At 46.7% G+C, this 24,737-nt stretch overlaps 1 protein-coding gene across 1 annotated transcript in view; it reads right to left on the bottom strand.

The window, feature by feature from the left end:
• Positions 1 to 24,456, bottom strand: part of PRPH2 (peripherin 2) — a 61,695-nt gene extending 37,239 nt beyond the window's left edge. The window contains exon 1 of the mRNA XM_075338005.1: positions 23,876 to 24,456. Coding sequence (XP_075194120.1) covers positions 23,876 to 24,456 — 581 coding nt within the window. The remainder of the gene's footprint in view (positions 1 to 23,875) is intronic.
• Positions 24,457 to 24,737: the final 281 nt, after the last annotated feature.

Below are 24,737 nucleotides of genomic sequence, written 5' to 3'. Positions count from 1 at the left end.
GTTTAAATGTTTGGCTGCTGTCACCTTGTTAGGGGACTGGTGTAATGCGGGGCCCTGTCTGTGACTACCTGGCCCAGCCAGGGCGTCACACTCATTCATCACTAGTTACGCACACTCGAGCATGGTAGTGCCCGCTCATCACTATTTACGAATACTGAGCACCTGACCATGAAAGCGCCCGCTCATCACTAGGTACATGTACTGAGCACCGGAGCATGAAAGTTCCTGCTCATCACTAGGTACGAGTACTGAGCACCTGAGCATGGTAGTGCCCACTCATCATAGTTACAAGTACTGAGCACCTGAGCATGGTAGTGCCCACTAATCATAGTTACAAGTACTGAGCACCCGAGCATGGTAGTGCCCGCTCATCACTAGTTACGAGTACTGCGCACCAGAGCATGGTAGTGCCCGCTCATCACTAGTTACGTATACTGAGCACCAAAGCATGAAAGTGAGTACTGAGCACCCGAGCATGGTAGTGCCCGTTCATCACTAGTTACGAGTACTGAGCACCCGAGCATGGTAGTGCCCGCTCATCACTAGTTACGAGTACCAAGCACCTGAGCATGGTAGTGCCCGCTCATCACTAGTTACGAATACTGAGCACCTGACCATGAAAGTGCCCACTCATCACTAGGTACGAGTACTGAGCACCTGACCATGAAAGCGCCCGCTCATCACTAGGTACATGTACTGAGCACCCGAGCATGGTAGTGCCCACTCATCATAGTTACAAGTACTGAGCACCTGAGCATGGTAGTGCCCACTCATCATAGTTACAAGTACTGAGCACCCGAGCATGGTAGTGCCCGCTCATCACTAGTTACGAGTACTGCGCACCAGAGCATGGTAGTGCCCGCTCATCACTAGTTACGTGTACTGAGCACCAAAGCATGAAAGTGAGTACTCTTCACCCGAACATGGTAGTGCCCGCTCATCACTAGTTACGTGTACTGAGCACCAAAGCATGAAAGTGAGTACTGAGCACCCGAGCATGGTAGTGCCCGCTCATCACTAGTTACGAGTACCAAGCACCTGAGCATGGTAGTGCCCGCTCATCACTAGTTACGAGTACTGAGCACCCGAGCATGGTAGTGCTCACTCATCACTAGTTACGAGTACTGAGCACCCGAGCATGGTAGTGTTCGCTCATTACTAGTTAAGAGTACTGAGCACCCGAGCATGGTAGTGCTCACTCATCACTAGCTAAGAGTACTGAGCACCCGAGCATGGTAGTGCTCACTCATCACTAGTTACAAGAACTGAGCACCTGAGCATGGTAGTGCTCGCTCATCACTAGTTACGAGTACTGAGCACCCGAGCATGGTAGTGCTCACTCATCACTAGCTAAGAGTACTGAGCACCCGAGCATGGTAGTGCTCACTCATCACTAGTTACAAGTACCGAGCACTCGAGCATGGTAGTGCTCGCTCATCACTAGTTACGAGTACTGAGCACCCGAGCATGGTAGTGCTCACTCATCACTAGCTAAGAGTACTGAGCACCCGAGCATGGTAGTGCTCACTCATCACTAGTTACAAGTACTGAGCACCTGAGCATGGTAGTGCTCACTCATCACTAGTTACAAGTACTGAGCACCTGAGCATGGTAGTGCTCACTTATCACTATTGAGGACCATCACATATAGAAAAGAGGAAGCCATATCTCAGGAACAGAGAGAAGCAGGTAAAAAGTAAAAACAACACCAGATTGAGGAGCACATCAGCATTTACACCAGGTAAAAAAAAAATAACATATTTAATGCAAGTGACTGTTCCTTTTTCAGTGAGACCCATACATTCTAAAATATTCAGGACCCCGGATGCTGCTTTAAAACTAACATCAGATCCACGGTAGCCTTTAATAATTCATATAATTCATACCCTGATGTTCTGCAACACATGAATGCTCATCTGACAACAATGTTTATGTCTATGGGGTATGGTTGTTGGCCAAACGAGTGTTCCCCTGACAGGTATCTCATTTGCGTTGGCACCGTTAGATCTTGACTGTGTTATCATTGACCTTTTTTGTCTCATCACTTATTTTGTCTTGTGCTTATTGCTCTCCAATCTGAATACTGACATAAAGGTGTAAGTTTATTTTCCAAATCTGACTAAATCCTCTGTTCTGATTTAGTGTACATACAACTACATCTTTCCTTGCTGCAACCTGCCGCCAATCTGATACTTTCATAGGGAACCCTATCTGGGGCCTTTCTGCAGAAGGTCAAAAATTATACAAATGACCTCACCTTGGAAATGTAAAACAGTGAAGTAAACGTAATTTCTACTCAAAAATGTGCACTCAGCATATTCTATCTCGTGCTGCGTTTCATGGATTAGAAAGTTACAGCCGTTCTTTCAGCATTGTCTATTGTTTTGACAGAATCAAGGCTCATTCACTAGCACCAATATCAAAGCAAAATTTGGCAAAATATCACACAACCTTCTCCTACATATCGACAAGTGTGAACAGAATAAACTGGCAGAATCCCGCACCCGCGGCACAAATTGCACCAAAAAGGCACCCAAATTTGCATGTGGTTTTGCTGCAGCTTGTTGCGGATTTGCCGCGGTTTTTCTGCAGGTTGGTCCATGCGGTTTTTTACCATTATCTATGGCAAAAATGCAGGTACCTGCGGAAAAGAAGTGACATGCTAGCAAAACTGCAGGACATAAAAATCACAGCATTTTGGATTTCCCATAGATTTTTCTGGGGAAGGACTGCAGAAAGGTTATGAATAAAAAACGCACCTTTTTTGCAGGAAAAAACGCGGCAAATCCGCGGCAAAAAAACGCAGTGTGCACACAGAGCCTAAATGTAATAAATTCCTAATTAAGCAGTACTTCAATATTTGTCCCAAGGAAATATCTCCATATCTAAGGCCAGATAGGAAGAACATATTTCAGATATTAGTTTTATGGAACATGCAGCGGCTCAGAACTAGTGGCATGGCGCTAAGGATTTGCTCTACATTATCTGGTCATTGTGCTTAGATGGAGAGTGTTTTTTTTTTTCTGATGGATTAACCTGCAGGGTTCCAATCCTTAAACATGGATAATAGTGAGCTAATAAGCCAGCTCTGGGCTATATATAACCTGGAAGCATGTCTTCTGCTTACCAAGCACATCGTCACCAGCGTCTTCTCGAGCTTCGGATTGACATACTCCTATTTACAAAGCAGGACTATGTAATATCCAGCAGGCACGCAAAATAGCCAAAAAGGTGAATATACTGATCCAGATAACACAGTACACAGCATATTACTGTGTAACACTCAACACAACACATGATATATAACTAAAGCCTAATAGAATGGATATAAAAAGTCTACACACCAATGTTAAAATGCCAGATTTGTATCATGTAAAAAAATCATACCAAGAAGAACCATTCCAGATTTTTTTTTCTACCTTTATAACCCATAATCTATACAAATCAATTGAGACAAACTGTAATAATTTTGAGAGGGGAAAAGAAAAAGAAAAAAAGTTAAATTATGTGGTTATGTAATTGTGAACACCCCCTTATAATTGGGGTTGTGTTCAGAATTAGCCAATCACATGTAAACTCATCTTACATAGTAGTCAGTACCCAACTGCCATAATTTAGTGATTCTGATTAAATACATATAAAGTTTAGCTGTTCCAGTTGGATTTTCCTAGTTGCATTTTACTGCAAAACCATCATCCATAAGCAGCTGACAACACAGCAAAGGGATCTCATTGTTTAAACTTATCAGACAGGAGAAGGGTACAAAAACAAAACATTTCAGATGTATTCAATATATGATGGAATATGGTGAAGACATCATCAATAAATGGCTTAAACTTGGCACAACAATGATATTACTGGACTGGATAGAACTGGACACCCCTTAAAAATTGAAGAAAACTGGTTCCTGAGGCTGCCAAGAGAGATACAGCAACATTAAAGGAGCTGCATGAATTCCTGTCAAGTACCGGCTATGTTAGTATGTGACAACAATCTCCAATATTTTTCAGGCCTAAGGGTATGTGGCAGGATGGAAGCCTTTTCTTACAAAGAAAAAAATTCAAACTCAGCTATTTTTTGCCAAAACCTACATTACGTTTGCAAAATTATATGGGAAAATGTGTTATGACCTGATGAGACCAAGGTTGAACTTTTTGACCTTAAGTCTAAAAGGTATGCTTTGTTCAATGTCAAAACGGCACATCACCAAAATAACACCATACCCACAGTGAAATACGGTGGAGGCAGCGTTATGCTTTTTTGGCTGCTAAAAGTGAGTCTGTAGCCAAGTTGGAAGAAATTATCAATAGTTGCAAATATCAGTCATTTTTGCGACAAAACCTTCAAGCTTCTGCTACGGAAAAAAAGTTTATTATGAAGAAGGATTTCACCTTTAAGTATGACCATGACCCTAAGCATATGCAATCTGACAAATTTTGAGTGCTACTGATAGGAAGAGCAGACAAAGATTGCCAATTCTAGCTGTGCCATGCCGATAGACTACGGCCCAAAAAGACTGAAAGCTGTCATTAATTCCAAGGGTACAACAACAAATTATTAGTTTAAGTATGTGCATGTTTATACAACTAAATATTTTTAGTTCTTTATTTTTCTTTTTCTACCTGAAAAGATTTCAATAGTTGGTGGTTAACACTGCAGTCTTGCTGCGCTGGGGTCCTGGGTTCAACTCTCACCAAGGACGACATCTGCAAGGAGTTTGTGGGGATTTCCTCCGGGTTCTCCGGTTTCCTCCCACACTCCAAAAAGACATTCTGATAGTTCATTTAGATTGTGAGCCCCAATTGGGACAGTGTTCCTGATGTATGTTAAGAGCTATGGAATTAATGGCACTATATAAGTGACTAATATTATTTATATTTCAAGTGAATTGTACAGCTTATGGGCAACATTAAAGGTGGAAACAGTTCTGAAATGATTCTTCTTAGTATGGTTTATTTTTTACGTGAAAAGTATATATTTATTACAGTACAGGACATTTATATGTTGTTACAGCGATCCCTTTAAAAAATATTGCAGAGCATAGCAATCAGAGGTTGAACTTTAAGTTCTTCGGGCAAAATGCATAATCTGTAACAAAGCACCATTTACCAAGTGTCATTCACAATACCGGTGATTTCTTAATTGATTGGGAAAAAGGACAATGGTCGTTTGCAACCACCAAGGCCCATGTGCCACTGCTACCTCCATAACCTGTTTCCCTGGTACCATATACCAGAAGTTTTTACGCTTGATGGTTACAAATCCACAGAGAGGCACAATAAGCTTGATGGTTGCAGAATACTCTTAAGCGGGCTTTACACGCAACGACATCGCTAACGAGATTTCGTTGGGGTCACAGAATTCGTGACGCACATCCGGCCTCGTTAGCGACGTCGTTATGTGTGAAACGCACGAACGACCATTAACGAGCAAAATTACTTACCTTATCGTTGATTGTTGACGCGTCGTAGAATTATCGTTGCTGTTGCAGGACGCAGGTTGTTCTTCGTTCCTGCGGCAGCACACATCGCTATGTGTGACACCGCAGGAACGAGGAACATCACCGTATACTCTTAAGCGGGCTTTACATGCAACAACATCGCTAACGAGCAAATCCGCGGCAAAAAAACGCAGTGTGCGCACAGAGCCTAAAGGCCACTTTATGCGCAACAACATTGCGAACGAGATGTCGTTGGGGTCACGGAATTCGTGAAGCACGTCAGGCCTCGTTAGCAACGTTGTTGCGTGTGGCACCGCAAGAACGACCGGTAATGATCAAAAATACTCACCATATCGTTGTCCAGTCATTCCTATCCTGATTATCATTGCTGTTGCAGGACGCAGGTTGTTCGTCATTCCTGCAGCAGCACACATCGCTATGTGTGACACTGCAGGAACGAGGAACAACATTGTACCTGCGGCTGCACGCAATGAGGAAGCTAGGAGGTGGGTGGGATATTCGTCCCGCTCATCTCCGCCCCTCTGCTTCTATTGGGCGCACACTTAGTGACGCCGCACTAACCGTCCTTTTAGAAAGGAGGCGGTTCGCCGGCCACAACGACGTTGCTAGGCAGGTAAGTATAGTGTGACGGGTGTTAGAGATGTTGAGAAGTCTTGACATCTGTTTTCTTTTTTTTAACCCCTTTTTTTCTGCTTGAAAAATAAAAAGTGGACTTATATTGCAAATATTAGTCTTTGGACTCTTATTATTTCACCTATAGTGTGCCGAAAATAATCTACCTTTATTTGACTTCTTTTTTTCGAGCACCCAATTTTTCGAGTGAGCAGACATTACTCTCTAGATTGTTAGCGATGTTGTGTGTCACGGGCAGCGATTTGCCCGTGACGCACAACCAACGGGGCGGGTACGCTCGCTTGCGATATCGCTGCGTGTAAAGCCCGCTTTATTGGTACTAAATTCTTGCATGTTGCTAAATTCAATTTGATAGGGGGGGTTTTCAGAGCTGTCCATCGCTAAAGCTGTAGACCACCCAATGCTCCACTGAGAGTTGGGTTGTCTTGAGTTGCTGCCAGCTTTTGTTTGTTGATATTCAAAAGGGATATCCCTTATCCCTCTTAATTGTTACTTGTGGGTTTGCACCAGTTACTTCCACTTGTCTGGCTCACCCTCTCCAGAGATCCTGTGACCAACAAGTCACTACAAGACATAATGCTAATTTAAAGTGAACCTCTCAGGTGCAATATGCATCCAGAAAGAGGAGCAGTTCTGGGTGCATATTGCTTTTTCCTGCCTAACTGTCCCTGTATCTAGTAGCATAGATAAAGAAATCTTTAGAAAAAGTATTTCTAAAGATCATTTATAATATGCTAATGAGGCCAGGGACTAGTCACAAGGGCGTTAGTTCCCTTGGCTAGGTGGCCCCCTAGCATGTTAGCACGCCCCTTTGGGTATGCTAATGTCGCGGGCGGGGAGGAGGGTGTCAGCACACTACGCTCACCCCTTCTGCTCGGGTCCGGCGGCTGCTGCTCAGTGGTGGCTCGAGCGGTGGGCCGGATCCCGGGGGTTTCTCGAGCGGCACTCCTCGCCCGTGAGTGAAAGGGGTTGGTTGGGTGTGGGGATTGTTTATAGTCCGTGACGCCACCCACGGTTGTGGTGATTTCACCACCGCTGCTCAATACGGGGATCCCGGGGATGGTGATGCGGAGCAGCCAGATGTTGTGTTGCCCCCTCCGTGGGTAGGGGTTGGTGACCCCGGGGCCCGATGATGGCTTGGGAGGTGCAGGGCCTGGTGGGCGCAGGGACGCGGGGGCAGCGCTGTGCCTTGCGGCACTGTGGTACTCACTCAGCCTGAGACGATGACACAGTTTGTACGGTAAACCAAACGGCTGGTAAGACGGTCCCACGGACGGCTGCAATTGCTCTCCCAGTAGGTGACGGTGATGTCCCTCTTCCTTGCACCTTTGTGTACTTGTTGGTTGCGATGGGTCCCCACCGGTAACCCGCTCCCCGGCTTCAAGCTGGACCGGAGGAGCTCTACTCTTTGCCCGCAGGCGCTGGCCCTGAGAAACTGGTGCTTTGGCGGTGGCGGCGTCTCTCCTACACTGGCTGGGTGTTGCCTTCAATCGGGACTTGGTTGTTGGGGGATCCACATCCCCTTCACTGACGGATTTGGCAAATTCTGGCGACTCCAAGCCTTGCCGGGGTCCGAGAGGCCCCTGCCCTGGTGCTGACTGTCCTTCGGAACACTGCTCCAGACCGCCGGGCACACAGCCTATGGGGTCCTTCCAGGAACTTCCAAACGGTCCCCCTCCAGACAGTCACCACCGTTGCTGACCTTGCTGACCTGTCCTGCACACAGCAGGACTACTTCAGGCTTTGCACACTCCTTCTGTTCTGTCACCACTCTTGCTTTCCTCCTTTACTACTTTTCTTCCTTCACTTAGTTGTTTACTCCTCTCTAGCCCTCAGCTAGACTTCACTCTTGCCCTCCTGGGCTAATCTGCTGTTTACTCTCTTATGTCCCTCACTGGTCTGCCTGGTACTTCCCGCCTCCAGAGCTGTGATCTCCTCGGTGGGCGGAGCCAACCGCCTGGCCCACCCCCTGGTGTGAATCATCAGCCTCTGGAGGAAGGCAACAAGGATTTTTGTTTAGCTTAGATGTTCCTACCTGGGATGTAGGGTGTGGTGGTGTGTGACCTGTGTCCCCTGGCTTGCCCAGGGCGACACATTCCCCCTTAGCAAAATGCAGACCGTCCGCAGGCTGCCGTCCAACACCGGTTTTATTTTTCTGTAAAAGATAACATGGTAAATCAAACAAAAATACATTTTTAATAACTCTTCCCTTACGGGAGGCACATTTTACTTTAACGTTGCATAACGGTTTACGGTTACGGTTTCCGCTCTCTCCCACCCAAGCAACCTGGCCCTGATGCTGCCCCTAAAGCCCAGGCAGCACCCCTTGGCCCACAGTCCAGCACACGGTACCCGAGCGGGATCTGTCCTTCCCTCCAGAGGGTAGCCACCGGTTCCTTTGGTGGCTGGGCCCTAGCCTGCTCTGCTCAGGGCCCTCCCTCCAACCTGCCTCTCCGGAGGCGGCATTGCGGAAACGGTAACGGCAAACAACATATTTACAAGCCACTTAACGTTTGTGGGTGCCCTGCAAGTTCACGGGCTTGTCCATGGATAGTTCCCATGCAAAAACTTTTTAAACGGTCCCCACGGGGACAACGGTGCCGGCTCCAGCCGGTTCAATCACAAAGCAAATCAGGTTACTGTTCGGTAATCATTTTCATCATTGGCAGAACTTTCAACTTTTCAAACAAAGTGGTGGTCCCAACGGGGACGGTGCAACGGGCATCCGCTGCTCTACTCGTACCTTTCTGCTGAGGCGGACCCGTCCTCTGCCACCAGCACATCAAACATGCACTGACATGCCTGCGGTGACAGGGGCACCCGGTACCCATTTCCACCGGTACGCGGGGTATGGACAACCACGGGGCCTCCTACATAGCGGGAACGCTCACTTGCTTCTTCAAACTCAACAGCGGACCCGTGGCTGGGGTAGGAGTCATCACCTCTTGTTCCTGCGTCAGGCGGGTTGCCGCCAGCTGTCGCAGCCTCCTGGCCTCCAGCATCCAACACTTCAGCCCCTTCTGCGGTAGCATGGAGCAGCAGAGTAGGCGAGCTCATACTGAGGCGCCCCATAAGTAACGGCAAGGGCGATGCATAGGCCGAGACTAGGCCGGGCCCCTCAGCCGCAGCGGCCGGTCCAGGTAGGACATAGGGACGTGGGTCACCAGTCGACTCTGCTACATCCATCCCCCCTTCGTACATCGGGGTAGTCGTAGTCAGCATCTCCACCTCGCTGGTCCACTGTTCCATCATCTGGAGGATTTGTTCCTGTTGACGCTGGTGGAACTGAATCACCCGGGCCTTCATCCAGACCACGGTTCCAGGCTCAGGGTCTGGCATAGTCACTGCTGGGACTTCTGGCACCATGCTGTTATGGGGCCGCGGCTCCAGCGGTTCCCCTTGGTGTACTTCAGGGACGTCCCGGACGTCTGCAGCCGGCTGGTTCGCCGGAGCGGCTGGGCAGGGTATCGCTACCGGTTGGGCAGGTAGCGGGCCTAATGGTGGGGCGGCAGCAGCTATTACGGGTAGCAGGGAGAGAGGCAGGGTGAGCGGAAGCCGGCCGGGCCCCTCAGCTCCAACGGCCGATCCCTCAGAAATACAGGGGCGTGGGTCGCTTACCCGCTCCTCCAAATCCTCTTCTGCCTCGCGTCTCCACATAGCAGCCACCATGTCCGCCATGTCGGTCTCCCACTCCTCCAGGAGGAGTTGCATATGAGCCTGCAGACAGTTACTCAGCGGGACGGTCCGGTCCCTCAACCACGTCGCCGTGCCGGGCGCGGGGGCTTCCTCGTTGGGAGTTGGATCGTACATATTGGCAATCGTGCCTTCCAGGAACCCAGTATTGCTGCAGAGTCCTGGCGTCCCTGCTTTTATAGCTGCAGCTACATGCGTCCAGCCGCCATCGCGTCCCCCTTAGCTCTTTTCGGCCCCTCCTCTCTCGGGGCGGGGTTTTGGCCTTCGCGCCTCTACTGCTCGAGAAGACGCTCGAGCGGGAACTTTTCGCGCCAAAGATGGCGGCTTCTGAAATTTTTCTGCCGGATACCTCCGGCGGTAACAAGGCGCACCTCTACCAGACGGCAGAGCGGTAAGATCCTGTTCGTGACGCCAAGTTGTCGCGGGCGGGGAGGAGGGTGTCAGCACACTACGCTCACCCCTTCTGCTCGAGTCCGGCGGCTGCTGCTCAGTGGTGGCTCGAGCGGTGGGCCGGATCCCGGGGGTTTCTCGAGCGGCACTCCTCGCCCGTGAGTGAAAGGGGTTGGTTGGGTGTGGGGATTGTTTATAGTCCGTGACGCCACCCACGGTTGTGGTGATTTCACCACCGCTGCTCAATACGGGGATCCCGGGGATGGTGATGCGGAGCAGCCAGATGTTGTGTTGCCCCCTCCGTGGGTAGGGGTTGGTGACCCCGGGGCCCGATGATGGCTTGGGAGGTGCAGGGCCTGGTGGGCGCAGGGACGCGGGGGCAGCGCTGTGCCTTGCGGCACTGTGGTACTCACTCAGCCTGAGACGATGACACAGTTTGTACGGTAAACCAAATGGCTGGTAAGACGGTCCCACGGACGGCTGCAATTGCTCTCCCAGTAGGTGACGGTGATGTCCCTCTTCCTTGCACCTTTGTGTACTTGTTGGTTGCGATGGGTCCCCACCGGTAACCCGCTCCCCGGCTTCAAGCTGGACCGGAGGAGCTCTACTCTTTGCCCGCAGGCGCTGGCCCTGAGAAACTGGTGCCTTGGCGGTGGCGGCGTCTCTCCTACACTGGCTGGGCTGTTGCCTTCAATCGGGACTTGGTTGTTGGGGGATCTACGTCCCCTTCACTGATGGATTTGGCAAATTCTGGCGACTCCAAGCCTTGCCGGGGTCCGAGAGGCCCCTGCCCTGGTGCTGACTGTCCTTCGGAACACTGCTCCAGACCGCCGGGCACACAGCCTACGGGGTCCTTCCAGGAACTTCCAAACGGTCCCCCTCCAGACAGTCACCGCCGTTGCTGACCTTGCTGACCTGTCCTGCACACAGCTGGACTACTTCAGGCTTTGCACACTCCTTCTGTTCTGTCACCACTCTTGCTTTCCTCCTTTACTACTTTTCTTCCTTCACTTAGTTGTTTACTCCTCTCTAGCCCTCAGCTAGACTTCACTCTTGCCCTCCTGGGCTAATCTGCTGTTTACTCTCTTATGTCCCTCACTGGACTGCCTGGTACTTCCCGCCTCCAGAGCTGTGATCTCCTCGGTGGGCGGAGCCAACCGCCTGGCCCACCCCCTGGTGTGAATCATCAGCCTCTGGAGGAAGGCAACAAGGATTTTTGTTTAGCTTAGATGTTCCTACCTGGGATGTAGGGTGTGGTGGTGTGTGACCTGTGTCCCCTGGCTTGCCCAGGGCAACACACTAACATGCTAATGAAAGCGCAGCATCAGAGGCATGATCGATCTCTCACCTCTCCCTGCTGCCACCGCTGGTTTTCGGCTCAGTATGCACAATCAGTATATCCCTGGACGTTCGGTCATGCGCATTACACCAGTTTGAGCCGGGTCGCGTACACCCGGCTTCATAGTGCGCATGACTGGAGAGCTGTGAGATCGACCAAGTCTCTGACACTTCACATTCATTTGCATGTTAGCACACCCTCAGGGGTGTTCTTACATGCTAAGGGGGCCAACTAGCCAAGGGAAGTAATACCCTTGCGACTATTTATGTTTGCTACTAAATTCAGGGACGGTTAGGTAGGGCCTAGAAATATGCACCCCGAACCACTCGTGGTTCTGGGTGCATATTGCATCTGACAGGTTCCCTTTAATTTGCTAAGTCAGCCGCCCCCATCATAGTCACAGCTAATGTATAGACAGAGAAGGGGGCTAGATTATTAAAATGAGTAGTCTCACAACCTCCTTCACACACACAGCTCTTACAGTAATAACAACACAGTAGTACCCAAATAACAGTACTACACACAAGGTGACAGCAATGCTCCAAATGACAATATTAAAAGAAACGATTGTCACTGGTTGGCGTCACTGTGCAACATACAGAACACTAATAGACAAAAAATTCAGCTCACCCGTTCCAAGTCTCCTAGCCACCTCTCCGCAGCACGGACAATCAGCCGGGCAGCCACTAGTAAAAGAAGTTGAATCCAGCACGGAAAGGAAGGCACTCTTCAGAAACAATTTCAATGTGATTTATTCCTTGTGCACCAAAACATACAGAGAAGGTACAGACAGCCCCTGGGCAGGGGAAAAAAATAGACTTGCGAAGCGTTTCAACCATATTACATGGTCTTAAACATGACTAAGGGGCACTTTGCACACAACGACATCGCAGGTGCAATGTCGGTGGGGTCAAATCGAAAATGACGCACTTCCGAGCGACATCGTAGTGTGTAAAGCTTTTTTGATACGATTAACGAGCACAAAAGCGTCGTAATCGTATAATCGGTCTAGCGTCGGTCATTTCCATGAATTGGGAAAGACCGATGTTACGATGTTGTTCCTCGTTCCTGCAGCAGCACACATCGCTGTGTGTGAAGCCGCAGGAGCGAGGAACATCTCCTACCTGCGTCCCGGGAGGCTATGCGGAAGGAAGGAGGTGGGCGGGATGTTTACGTCCCACTCATCTCCGCCCCTCCGCTTCTATTGGCCGCCTGCCGTGTGACGTCGCTATGACGCCGCACGACCCGCCCCCTTAGGAAGGAGGTGGTTCGCCGGCCAGAGCGACGTCGCAGGGCAGGTGAGTGCATGTGAAGCTGCCGTAGCGATAATGTTCGCTACGGCAGCTATCACAAGATATCGCATGTGCGACGGGGGCGGGGACTATAGCGCTCGGCATTGCAGCATCGGCTTGCGATGTCGTAGTGTGCAAAGTACCCCTAAGACCGTGTAATATGGTCAAAACGCGTTGCAAGTCTATTATTTTTTTTTCCCCTGCTCAGGGGCTGTCTGCACCTTTGTATATTTTGGTGCACAAGGAATAAATCACATTGACATTTTTTCTGAAGAGTGCCTTCCTTTTCATACAGAATACTAGTTGCACTTACTGTGAACATAGGAGGAGGGTTTATTTATTTTTTTTAACCCAGTTATCATGTCCCATCATTTGCAGTCTGTCCACTTGTTAACAGGACCATAAGACTAACAATGTAGAGACCACGTGCTCTCTTTTTCACATATTCCACCATTGTCGTAACTTGAAGCCTAATACAAACTCTCCACAAGACTCTCAACTATCAATATCAACATCTTTAATAGTATTCGTCTTTCCATATGCGCCAAAAGGATTTTTTAGGATCCACACAGGCTCCAGGTCCTGGGTGCCCCACTTACTGACACCCCTGCAGTCTACTCTGACCTCACTATGATTTTACCACACAATTGAAGCTCTGACACAGCCCACAGAGTGCGACTGTCTCAGAACCGTTATCATCAGCCAAACACATCCTCTTAGTATTAACAACGGTCAGTGATTAAGATGTCACACAAACGAGACCACAAACTAGACTCTTCATCTACTCCTCAACGACATTATGTGGGCCTTGGTATTCCGTACCTCTCTAGCACTTCTCGTGCAATGGGTCCCTGTTGAGTTGACCAACTGCACATCTTTTACTTGGGCACTCTTGCTCCAGCTTCCAGCCCGATAACATCATCACAATGGACGAGCCCAACCAAATGGGTACATAAGTTATTAATTGGTAGTCCAATCACCTCATCTGATTTGCCAGCACTTTCTCTCGACTGGTACCAAAACACTGTTTTTTAAATATTTCACATTGCCCCTGTCCAAGAGCTATTTAGTGTCACAAAGCTCCCACCTATGCCAAGATCTGTCACTCGGATGCTTTGACAGGGCCATCATGTACCCTGACCTCTCATAATGGTTGGCAAGTTCCAAAGTGGATGTATTGGTGACTGCTGCAGATGTAGTTCTCTTTTTAGACTCCTCTGAGACTCCTCTTTGTCAGACCCCATTTTTAGCACCACTACCTGTCTCTGGCCTAGTTTTTTTGTCTCCCTGGTACCAGGATCTCTGCCTCCAATTTGGTTTCAGACACACATTGATTCACTTCCTGCCAGCAACTTCTTTATATAGCTGCCTCTTCACCACTTCTACATCAAAACTATCAAGTGGAAATTATATTGCAGTATAATATATACATTTAAGGTCTACGGGCAGCATGGTGGCTCAGTGGTTAGCAGCGCTGGGGTTCTGGGTTGAAATCCCACTAAGGACAACATCTGGAAGAAGTTTGTATGTTCTCCCTGTGTTTAGGTGGGTTTCCCCCAGGTAAGTTTAGCCCTTCCCCACCCTGTTACATTTAAAACACCATATGCAACTGAAAATGGATTAAATACATAGGCTCCCTAACCAACAAACTTTTCAGTGAATCTGATATAACTGCATAAGCTGTTCTTAGAGATACTGTTTAGCAGTATGAATGAAAAGGATAACCAATGAATCAATGCCGGATCACATAGACCACTATAACATCCTCTGGTCGGCCGAAGGACTGATGAATTAACAGGCCTTAAAGGGGTTTTCTTATGAACAAAGTTAATTTTATTGTTGCTTTTAATCAATACACTGTGTGCAGAATTATTAGGCAAATGAGTATTTTGATCCCATGATACTTTTTATACATGTTGTCCTACTCCAAGCTGTATAGGCTGAGATACAACTACCAATTAAGTAACTCAGGTGATGTGCCTCTCTGTAATGAGGAGGGGTGCGGTGTAATGACATCAACACCCTATATAAGGTGTGCTTAATTATTAGGCAACTTCCTTTCCTTTGGCAAAATGGATCAGAAGAGAGATTTGACGGGCTCTGAAAAGTCCAAAATTGTGAGATGTCTTGCAGAGGGATGCAGCAGTCTTGAAATTGACAAAGTTTTAAAGCGTGATCACCAAACAATCAAGCTTTTCATGGCAAATAGCCAACAGGGTCGCAAGAAGCGTGTTGGGCAAAAAAGGCGCAAAATAACTGCCCATGAATTGAGGAAAATCAAGCGTGAAGCTGCCAAGATGCCATTTGCCACCAGTTTGGCCATATTTCAGAGCTGCAACGTTACTGGGGTATCAAAAAGCACAAGGTGTGCCATACTTAGGGACATGGCCAAGGTAAGGAAGGCTGAAAAACCACCACCTCTGAACAAGAAACATAAGATAAAATGTCAAGACTGGGCCAAGAAATATTTTAAAGAAGTTGTCCAGTTACTAAAACTGATTTTTTTTTTTCTGATAAATCTTACTAATATGTGCCCCTCAACACATCTATTATGTTTTTTCAGCAAAATTACCTTTTATTGTGCACTAGCAGCACATGCTCATTGCTGGCTCCAGCTCTGATGGGGTTAATCTCTCCTCTGACTTCCTGTGTTCAGTTCCTACAAGTTGCAGAATTCTTTGTGGCTCTAGGGCGGTGTCTAGCTTATCTAACACACTCATTGTGTCTAATACACCCACTCAGCTCTCCGACCCAACCCTCCTCCCTGCCTCTTCCCAGTGGATGTGCACTGAGAGCAATCACACAGAGACAGCAGCAGCTCTACACAGCCAGGGGAAGAAAGTGTGTGTGCGCGTATATACAGTGTATGTGTGCGCGTATATACAGTGTGTGTGCGTATATACAGTGTGTGTGTATGTGTGCGCGTATATACAGTGTGTGTGCGTATATACAGTGTGTGTGTGTATATACAGTGTGTGTGTGTATATATACAGTGTGTGTGTGTATGTTTGCGCGTATATACAGTGTGTGTGTATATACAGTGTGTGTGCGTATATACAGTGTGTGTGCGTATATACAGTGTGTGTGTGAGTGTGTATGTGTATGTCATACTCACCTGTCTGCAGGGTCCCGGTGCCATGCCTGCTTCCAGCCCCTGTCTCGGTCCCGCCGCTCTGGCTGTGTGCAGTCTCCCCGGGGCACGTACGAAGCTTGCAGGACCTGGCGGTGGATCACCTGATGCAGTCACCTGACACATCAGCTGATCGATTCTCGCGGTGCCGGCGGCCGGCTATCAGCTGATCCTGCCGTCAGGGGACTTCATCAGCTGATTACCGGCAGCTCCTGCAGTGATGGGCCAGGATCAGACTCCGCTGCAGGAGCTGCCGGTAATCAGCACATAAGTGAGTATGTATTTATTTATTTATTTATTTTTCTACCGATGCATCTGCTGATTGTATAATCGGCTTTTATACAATCAGCTGATGTATGATGTGATTCACATCCCGAAACCTGACACATCATCTGATCGCTCTGCCTTCCAGCAAACCGATCAGATGATATTGGATCCGGATTGGACGGCGTGGGACCCTAACCCAGGATTACTGCGGAGGGGGGTTTATTTCAATAAAGATGGAGTCACTAATTGTGTTGTGTTTTATTTCTAATAAAAATATTTTTCTGTGTGTTGTGTTTTTTTTTTTATCATTACTAGAAATTCATGGTGGCCATGTCTAATATTGGCGTGACACCATGAATTTCGGGCTTAGGGCTAGCTGATAATATACAGCTAGCCCTAACTCCATTATTACCCAGCTAGCCACCCGGCATCAGGGCAGCTGGAAGAGTTGGATACAGCGCCAGAAGATGGCGCTTCTATGAAAGCGCCATTTTCTGGGGTGGCTGCGGACTGCAATTCGCAGTGGGGGTGCCCAGAAAGCTTGGGCACCCTTCACTGTGGATTCCAATCCCCTGCTGCCTAGTTGTACCCGGCTTGACACCAAAATATGGCGAAGCTCACGTCATTTTTTTTTTAACTTATTTCATGAAATTCATGAAATAATTAAAAAAAAAGAAAAGGGCTTCTCTATATTTTTGGTTCCCAGCCTGGTACAAATAGGCAGCTGGGGGTTGGGGGCAGCCCGTACCTGCCTGCTGTACCCGGCTAGCATACAAAAATATGGCGAAGCCCATGTCATTTTTTTTTCTTTTTGGGTAAAAAACTGCATACAGTCCTGGATGGAGGATGCTGAGCCTTGTAGTTCTGCAGCTTCTGTCTGCTCTCCTGCATACACTAGTGAATGGAGGATGCTGAGCCTTGTAGTCCTGCAGCTGCTGTCTGCTCTCCTGCATACACTAGTGAATGGAGGATGCTGAGCCAAGTAGTTCTGCAGCTGCTGTCTGCTCTCCTGCATACACTAGTGAATGGAGGATGCTGAGCCTTGTAGTTCTGCAGCTGCTGTCTGCTCTCCTGCATACACTAGTGAATGGAGGATGCTGAGCCTTGTAGTTCTGCAGCTGCTGTCTGCTCTCCTGCATACAATGAACATTTTGAATAAGGAAATGACATCAGACCTTTTTTTTTTATCAACAATCTTTAATGGCATTGTGCACTGATTAAAAACGCAGTGAGCAAAAACGCAGCAAAAAACGCACCAAATCGCGGCAAAAACGTGACATGCAGCACCGCAGATGACAGAGCAGAGCAAGTTGGTGACATGCTCTGCTCTGACACATAGTGTGCTGCATGTCACTGTCTCCACTCTGGGACTTGTTGTGCAGGTGAACGGATGATACATGTCACTAACTTGCTCCACTCTGTGACTTCTGCTGCATTGTTCCAACTGTATACACTCTCACATGAACAAGTCTCAGAGTGGGGCAGTTATTGACATGTATCATCCAGTCACCTGCACAACAAGTCCCACAGTGGAGACAGATAGTGACATGCAGCACACTATGTGTCAGAGCAGAGCATGTCACTGTCTCCACTCAGGGACTTGTTGTGCAGGTGACCGGATGCTACATGTCACTGTCTCCACTCTGGGACTTGTTGTGCAGGTGACCGGATGATACATGTCACTAACTTCCCCACTCTGTGATTTCTGCTGCATAGTACCAACTGTATACACTCTCACCTGCACAACAAGTCCCAGAGTGGAGAAAGATAGTGACATGCAGCACACTATGTGTCAGAGCAGAGCATGTCACTGTCTCCACTCTGGGACTTGTTGTGCAGGTGACCGGATGCTACATGTCACTAACTGTCTCCACTCTGGGACTTGTTGTGCAGGTGAGAGTGTATACAGTTGGTACTATGCAGCAGAAATCACAGAGTGGGGCAGTTAGTGACATGTATCATCCGGTCACCTGCACAACAAGTCCCAGAGTGGAGACAGTTAGTGACATATAGCACACTATGTGTCAGAGCAGAGCATGACATTGTCTCCACTCTGGGACTTGTTGTGCAGGTGAACGGATGATACATGTCACCAACTGCCCCACTCTGTGATTTCTGCTGCATAGTACCAACTGTATACACTCTCACCTGCACAACAAGTCCCAGAGTGGAGACAGTTAGTGACATGTAGCATCCGGTCACCTGCACAACAAGTCCCAGAGTGGAGACAGTTAGTGACATATAGCACACTATGTGTCAGAGCAGAGCATGTCACTGTCTTCACTCTGGGACTTGTTGTGCAGGTGACCGGATGCTACATGTCACCAACTGTCTCCACTCTGTGACTTGTGGTGCAGGTGATAGAGTGCAGACAGTTGGTCCCATGCAGCAGGACAGATGGCAGAACACAGCGGTGACATGCCTGTCAGTGTCTTGCTGCTGGGAGGAGCAGATGATCACACTGCCCGACACCGGCCGCTCTCCTGACATCGCAGCAGAGCGGACGGGTGGACAGTATGATCACATACTTACGTGCAGGGGGGGTTCAGCTGAAGAACCCCCCCCTGTACTGCACACTGGCGCCCCGTGCCTCACCATCTGCAGGACGCCGGCTCCACACTGACGTCCTCCGGATCCTCCCCTCGATACTGGGCTGTGATGTGCGGTAGTCACCGCCCACAGCCCTGTCACTCAGTGTGAGTGGTGCCAGCCTCCTCTGACGTACCCGTCTTGTTTGAGAGCCCGGAAATGCCGGGACGTCAGAGGATGCTGGCGGCCACAGCTCCAGGGGGTCATGTGACCGGCACTGAGCGTGCAGGATAGCGCCGCTCAGTGCCAGAACTGGAAACAGAAGCCAATGGAGAAAACGCCTAGAAAGGTAAGTAGAACTCCTACAGAAAATTTAAAAAAATGGGTGAACCACCCCTTTAAGACTGATTTTTCAAAGGTTTTATGGACTGGTGAAATGAAAGTCACTTGATGGGCCAGATGGATGGGCGAGAGGCTGGATCAGTAAAGGACAGAGAGCTCCACTCCAACTCAGACGCCAGCAAAGTGGAGGTGGGGTGCTGGTATGGGCTGGTATCATCAAAGATAAACTTGTGGGACCTTTTCGGGTTGAGGATGGAGTGAAGCTCAACTCCCAGACCTACTGCCAGTTTCTGGAAGACAACTTCTTCACGCAGTGCTACAGGAAGAAGTCGGTATCGTTCAAGAAAAACATGATTTTCATGCAGGACAATGCTCCATCACATGCATCCAACTACTCCACAGCGTGGCTGGCCAGTAAAGGTCTAAAAGATGAAAAAATAATGACATGGCCCACTTGTTCACCTGATCTGAACCCCATAGAGAACCTGTGGTCGCTCATAAAATGTAAGATCTACAGGGAGGGAAAACAGTACACCTCTCCGAACAGTGTCTGGGAGGCTGTGGTGGCTGCTGCACGCAATGTTGAGCGTAAACAGATCAAACAACTGACAGAATCTATGGATGGTCGACTGTTGAGTATCATCATAAAGAAAGGTGGCTATATTGGTCACTCATTTTTTGGGGTTTTATATTTGCATGTCAGAAATGTTTATTTCTAAATATAGTGCACTTATATATGTTTACCTGGTGAAAATAAACAAGTGAGATGGAAATATATTTGGTTTTTATTAAGTTGCCTAATAATTCTGCACAGTAATAGTTACCTGCAGAAACAGATATCATCCTAAAATCTAAAAAAAAAAAACAAAAACAAAAAAAAAACACTCCAACTTCCAAAAATATTAAGCTTTGATATTTATGAGTATTTTGGGTTGATTAAGAACATAGTTGTTGATCAATAATACAAAAAAATCCTCTAAAATACAACTTGCCTAATAATTCTGCACACGGTGTAGATCTTGTAATAATAATAATTTCCACAGTTAGATGTGTTTAAAGAAAATGTTCCTGTGCTGAGATAATCTTATATCTGTATCCCTGCTATGGACTGTGTAATGGCTGTATCTGACCACAGCTCCTGGACAGGGGAGGAAGTAAACAAGTATAGAGATCTTAGTGCACAGGATCACAACTGATTCTTTTTGTGAGGTAAAGCATTTCCCTGATTTTAAAAAAATGATTTACCTCAAAGAAAGAATTATTTGCCATCAGATGCTGTAATGTCTGTATACTCTCTTTGTCATTCTTTGGCCCAGGGGATGTGGTATGATCAGACCATGTCCCTGTACGGTCAGACATCGCTATTACACAGTACATAGCAGGGACACATATATATGATTCTCAGCACAGGAACGTTTTCTTTATAGCGCGCCAAAAACCTTCTCCCGGGTCAGAGTCCCCGCCTCCTCCACTGATGTTACACATCCCCACATCAGACAGCACCACAATCCTATACAAAAGCAAAAAATGCTATTAAAAAATCATTTTTGGAAACGCAGCCAACGTTCGGGGGCAGAAAATGAACAAAAACTAATATTACCGACTTTTGAGGAACATTCTCAGGGTTGCGGAACAAACAATCTAAGGCTCATAATGAATTTGAAATTGGTGAACCTTTACCGAACAGGTTCTTTCATCTCTACTCTTGAGACTCGCCCATGTTGCGTTCAACACAGTCAGTTTGCTGGTTGGCGATTTGTGATGCATGTGCATGAGTATAATTGGGGTGGCATCTCTGTAGAATGAACTGTGTGTGATGTTGAGGTGCAGGATGAGATGGAGAGGCGACTTGATGCAGTACTTGCCATCCACTCTAGCACCCGCTATTTATCAGCCTCATTTTGAAGTTGAAGCGATGTCCAGCTACCAAAGAAATTTAGTGGAGTACACTGTCCAGTTACGGAAGTTGTTCTCATTTCTCTTGTGATAGGATGAGCTGGTGTTTGCTCACTAGACCTTTGACTAACAGAACTTCCCACACTTACATCTCCAATACTCCGCCTATTCCCCCTTCCACAACAACCTCGTCGTGATTTACCACTCATGGTCGATGTAGTCTCCCCCTTTCAAACATATGTTTGGCAAAGTTATGTCTACACCTGTCAGACATCTGGCACAAAAGATAAATTATTTATTTCCTGCCTGAGTTGGCAATATTGTGAAGGCACTAAAAGTACCATTACCAACAAATGTGGTTCAAGGCGTAATTTGGAGCAGACACGGAAAAGTGCCAAGAAGACCTTGTTAGCTTGTTCAATAGCAAATTTTCAGCAGGCACTAATAACAATACCTATAAATGTGTTCAGTGCAGAATTTTGAGCAGGCAATTAAAGTTGCAAAGAACAACTTTTTAGCTAGTTGCCTAGACAATTTACAGCAGCCCACTTTGTTCATGGGAAAAGCCATTTAACGGTTAACCAGATAACAGCCCCTTTGGGGTTTACTATGTAACAATGGTCTATTCATTATTGGATGATACAAGAAAAAAATACTAAATCTTATTGATGATGTGTCCAGTGTACAATAACAACAAAATTTGCAAAGCAATCAAAAGTAACTGTGTAGAAATCAAGTGACAGCTTAACCCCATAGTTTTCTACAAGAGGACATTTTCTAGCCACTTGTAATGTATTATAGTAGGGAAAATGGGATACCTTTTGTTACATGAATGCCATTACTTTGCTTTAGTAGGGTTGCTGCATCATAGATATTATATGAGGTAGGATTGAGGTTTTTGGATTTTCCATACTAAAGGATGCACTGGAACCTCTCCAAAGTATAATTTATAATTTATACTGCAATATTACACCCAAAAAAATCACTACATTTTTAAGTTCTTCTTCCAGTAAAGATCTGGGGAATGTCCGGACCTGTTAGATCTCCACAACACTCATAGAACTTGCATCCCTCGATGTGGAGGCTAAAATGATTAATGACCCTAGATTATGCACCTGTATAATAATTCAGGACCCTAAATCTGCCATTGGATTCATATCTGCCTTATTTCATCCCAAAAATTATGGAATAATGGAAATGTCTTCCATAGAAAGCACACTTTAGCACATATTCACACACAACAGATTAGGTGCAGAAGTTTTTGCTGTGAAAAATCAGTTCCATTCATCTATATGTAATTTTTTTGGTGGGAAGCACATGGATTTCTATAAGCCACATTCAGAATAATGGAACAATCACAGAAATGTCTGCAGCTGATCTGCCACTTGTGATTATTCCATTAATGGTACAAACAAAACCATGTAAAAGGGGAAGCTTAAAGTTCTTGTTTACTCCACGTTCGATAATTTGAAATTTAAAACATTTCCTAAAAGTTGCTCTCTCTTTAGCCAAGTGTAAACCTCGAGAAATCAAAGGACATGTGAGTACAAAATGTCCAACCTCATTTCATGATAATCATGGTCTGTTCTGCAGACAAAACACATCCCTATCTCCAAGCCAACAACGCAACCTTTTGTTTTCATGCAGATATATCCAAGACTAGTTACTAAAACCTGTAAAAAGGGGGTGAAGAAAAGGGACCCTGCACATTAGAAAGGAGGAAAATAAAACAAGAATGGGGACTTCTTTAGGTGGTCAAGTCAAACAGTGAGAGATCGGAGGTGGCCATACATAGGACCAAGTCAAACAGTAAGAGAGGTCGGAGGTGGCCAGCCATACATAGGACCAAGTCAAACAGTAAGAAACGTTGGAGATGGCCATACATAGGACCAAGTCAAACAGTAAAAGCGATTGGAGATGGCCATACATAGGACCAAGTCAAACAGTAAAAGTGATTGGAGATGGCCATACATAGGACCAAGTCAAACAGTAAAAAAGTTTGTAGATGGCCATACATAGGAAGGACCAAGTCAAACAGTAAGAGAGGTTGGAGATAGCCATACATAGGACCAAGTCAAACAGTAAGAGAGGTTAGAGGTGGCCATACATAGGACAAAGTCAAACAGTAAGAGAGGTCGGTGAAGTCATGCACTCAACACCAGTAGCATGGACACAAAGTTGGCTGGCCTTATATTATATTTTATTGCCACATTTGTTACATACTGGCTAATTAAAATGCAAATGGAACGATTGTACATGGCATGTATTTATCTGGTCATTGCCCTTGTGTCTATGGATAGCTTGACCCAGAATCTGCAGATAATCCAATCAAGGACTCTAGTCCAGATCTGCAGTGAAGAGAACCTGCCCTAAGAATACACATATGACTAATACATACATCTAGGAGAAGGGCATAGCTACAAGGAGCACAGTGATGGCACTCATACGTGAGCATGGGTGTCTAAGGGTTTTCAAAGACCTATAAGAAGACACCCGTAATTTAAGTGGCACATGATAGCCCTTCATAGAGCCCTCCACCTTACAGTAGATTAAGTGGGTATTTTGGATACAATAAAGACATAAAAATGTAGCTTTATTACATTTTGTGATATTGTCCTTACATAGGATTGCAGATAAACCTACTGCAAAAATAAAAAAATACTATTCACAAGCAACACAACTCTGAAGACGTATAGAGCTTGGAAGGCCCATTTATACCCTAATGGTTGTATGGAAAAACTGAGAATATTATGTCACAGTGATTATTACAGTGTGCAGATGGGTAAAACTACCAGATCTATTGGAACCGATTGTGTGATCTGTGAAATATCAGAGATTCCTGTGAAGTATAGAGAAAACACAATAGGAGCCCAATGTGTTGTACATGGTTCATGTCTACTTACTCTTTCACCTCCTTGGAACTGAAGTCTAGGTATCGGTTGCTGACCCACTGGAGCTCAAACCAATCTCTGAAGCCATTATTCCCACAGCATTTGAACTCAATCTGGAGCAGATCTATGGTCTTCTTCATGAAGCATCTCCCTGGGGTGTCTGTATCCTTGTAGTAACGCATCCCACTCTTCAGCCCATGTGCCAGGGTGCTCTCCAAAGACCCTCGGGTCACCAAACACAACACAGCAATGAAGAAAATGAAGATGTTGAAAATCATACAGACGAACAGGTAAGGTTTCAGCATTGGCCTCCACTTTGCAAATTTTGCAGGATCCAGAGAATCGTAACAAATTTTACCAGCAAATGCGTTAAGGGAACAGACCAGTGCCCCCATAACAATGAGGGAATTGGGCACAAAATGGCTTTCTGCATTATCCATCACCTCGCTTCTCTTCCTCAGCTCAATTTTGAGAAACAATCCCATAGCAAACAGAGCAATGCCGGCCAAAACACTGCACCAATTTAACAGCCATATCCCCTGAGCCAACTTGACACGTTTCCTCAGGTTAAATTTCATTTTCATCATCGCCATGTTGACCGAGTAAAGATTGGGGCTTTGCTTAAATTTTCACTGGATCTTTTACTGGACGAATTAATCAATTTTGAGGTTGCCGTCAGTCCATAAGTGGCTGCAGGGGCTTTAGTTCTTTCATATTGACCACCCTACCCCAAAAATGGAGGGAGAAAATGCCTTTTCTACGGGACTTAAATGCAATACGGACACGTTATCGACCGTGAGGAGCTATAGCTATATCTGGTGGCCTAGTTCCCACCGAAGGAGAAGGCTGAAAGTTTCAGATGATTAAATCTACA

This window comes from Anomaloglossus baeobatrachus, chromosome 3 (genome assembly GCF_048569485.1).
Source record: "Anomaloglossus baeobatrachus isolate aAnoBae1 chromosome 3, aAnoBae1.hap1, whole genome shotgun sequence".
NCBI lineage: Eukaryota > Metazoa > Chordata > Amphibia > Anura > Aromobatidae > Anomaloglossus > Anomaloglossus baeobatrachus.
This window is presented reverse-complemented; position numbering and strand designations above follow the sequence as displayed.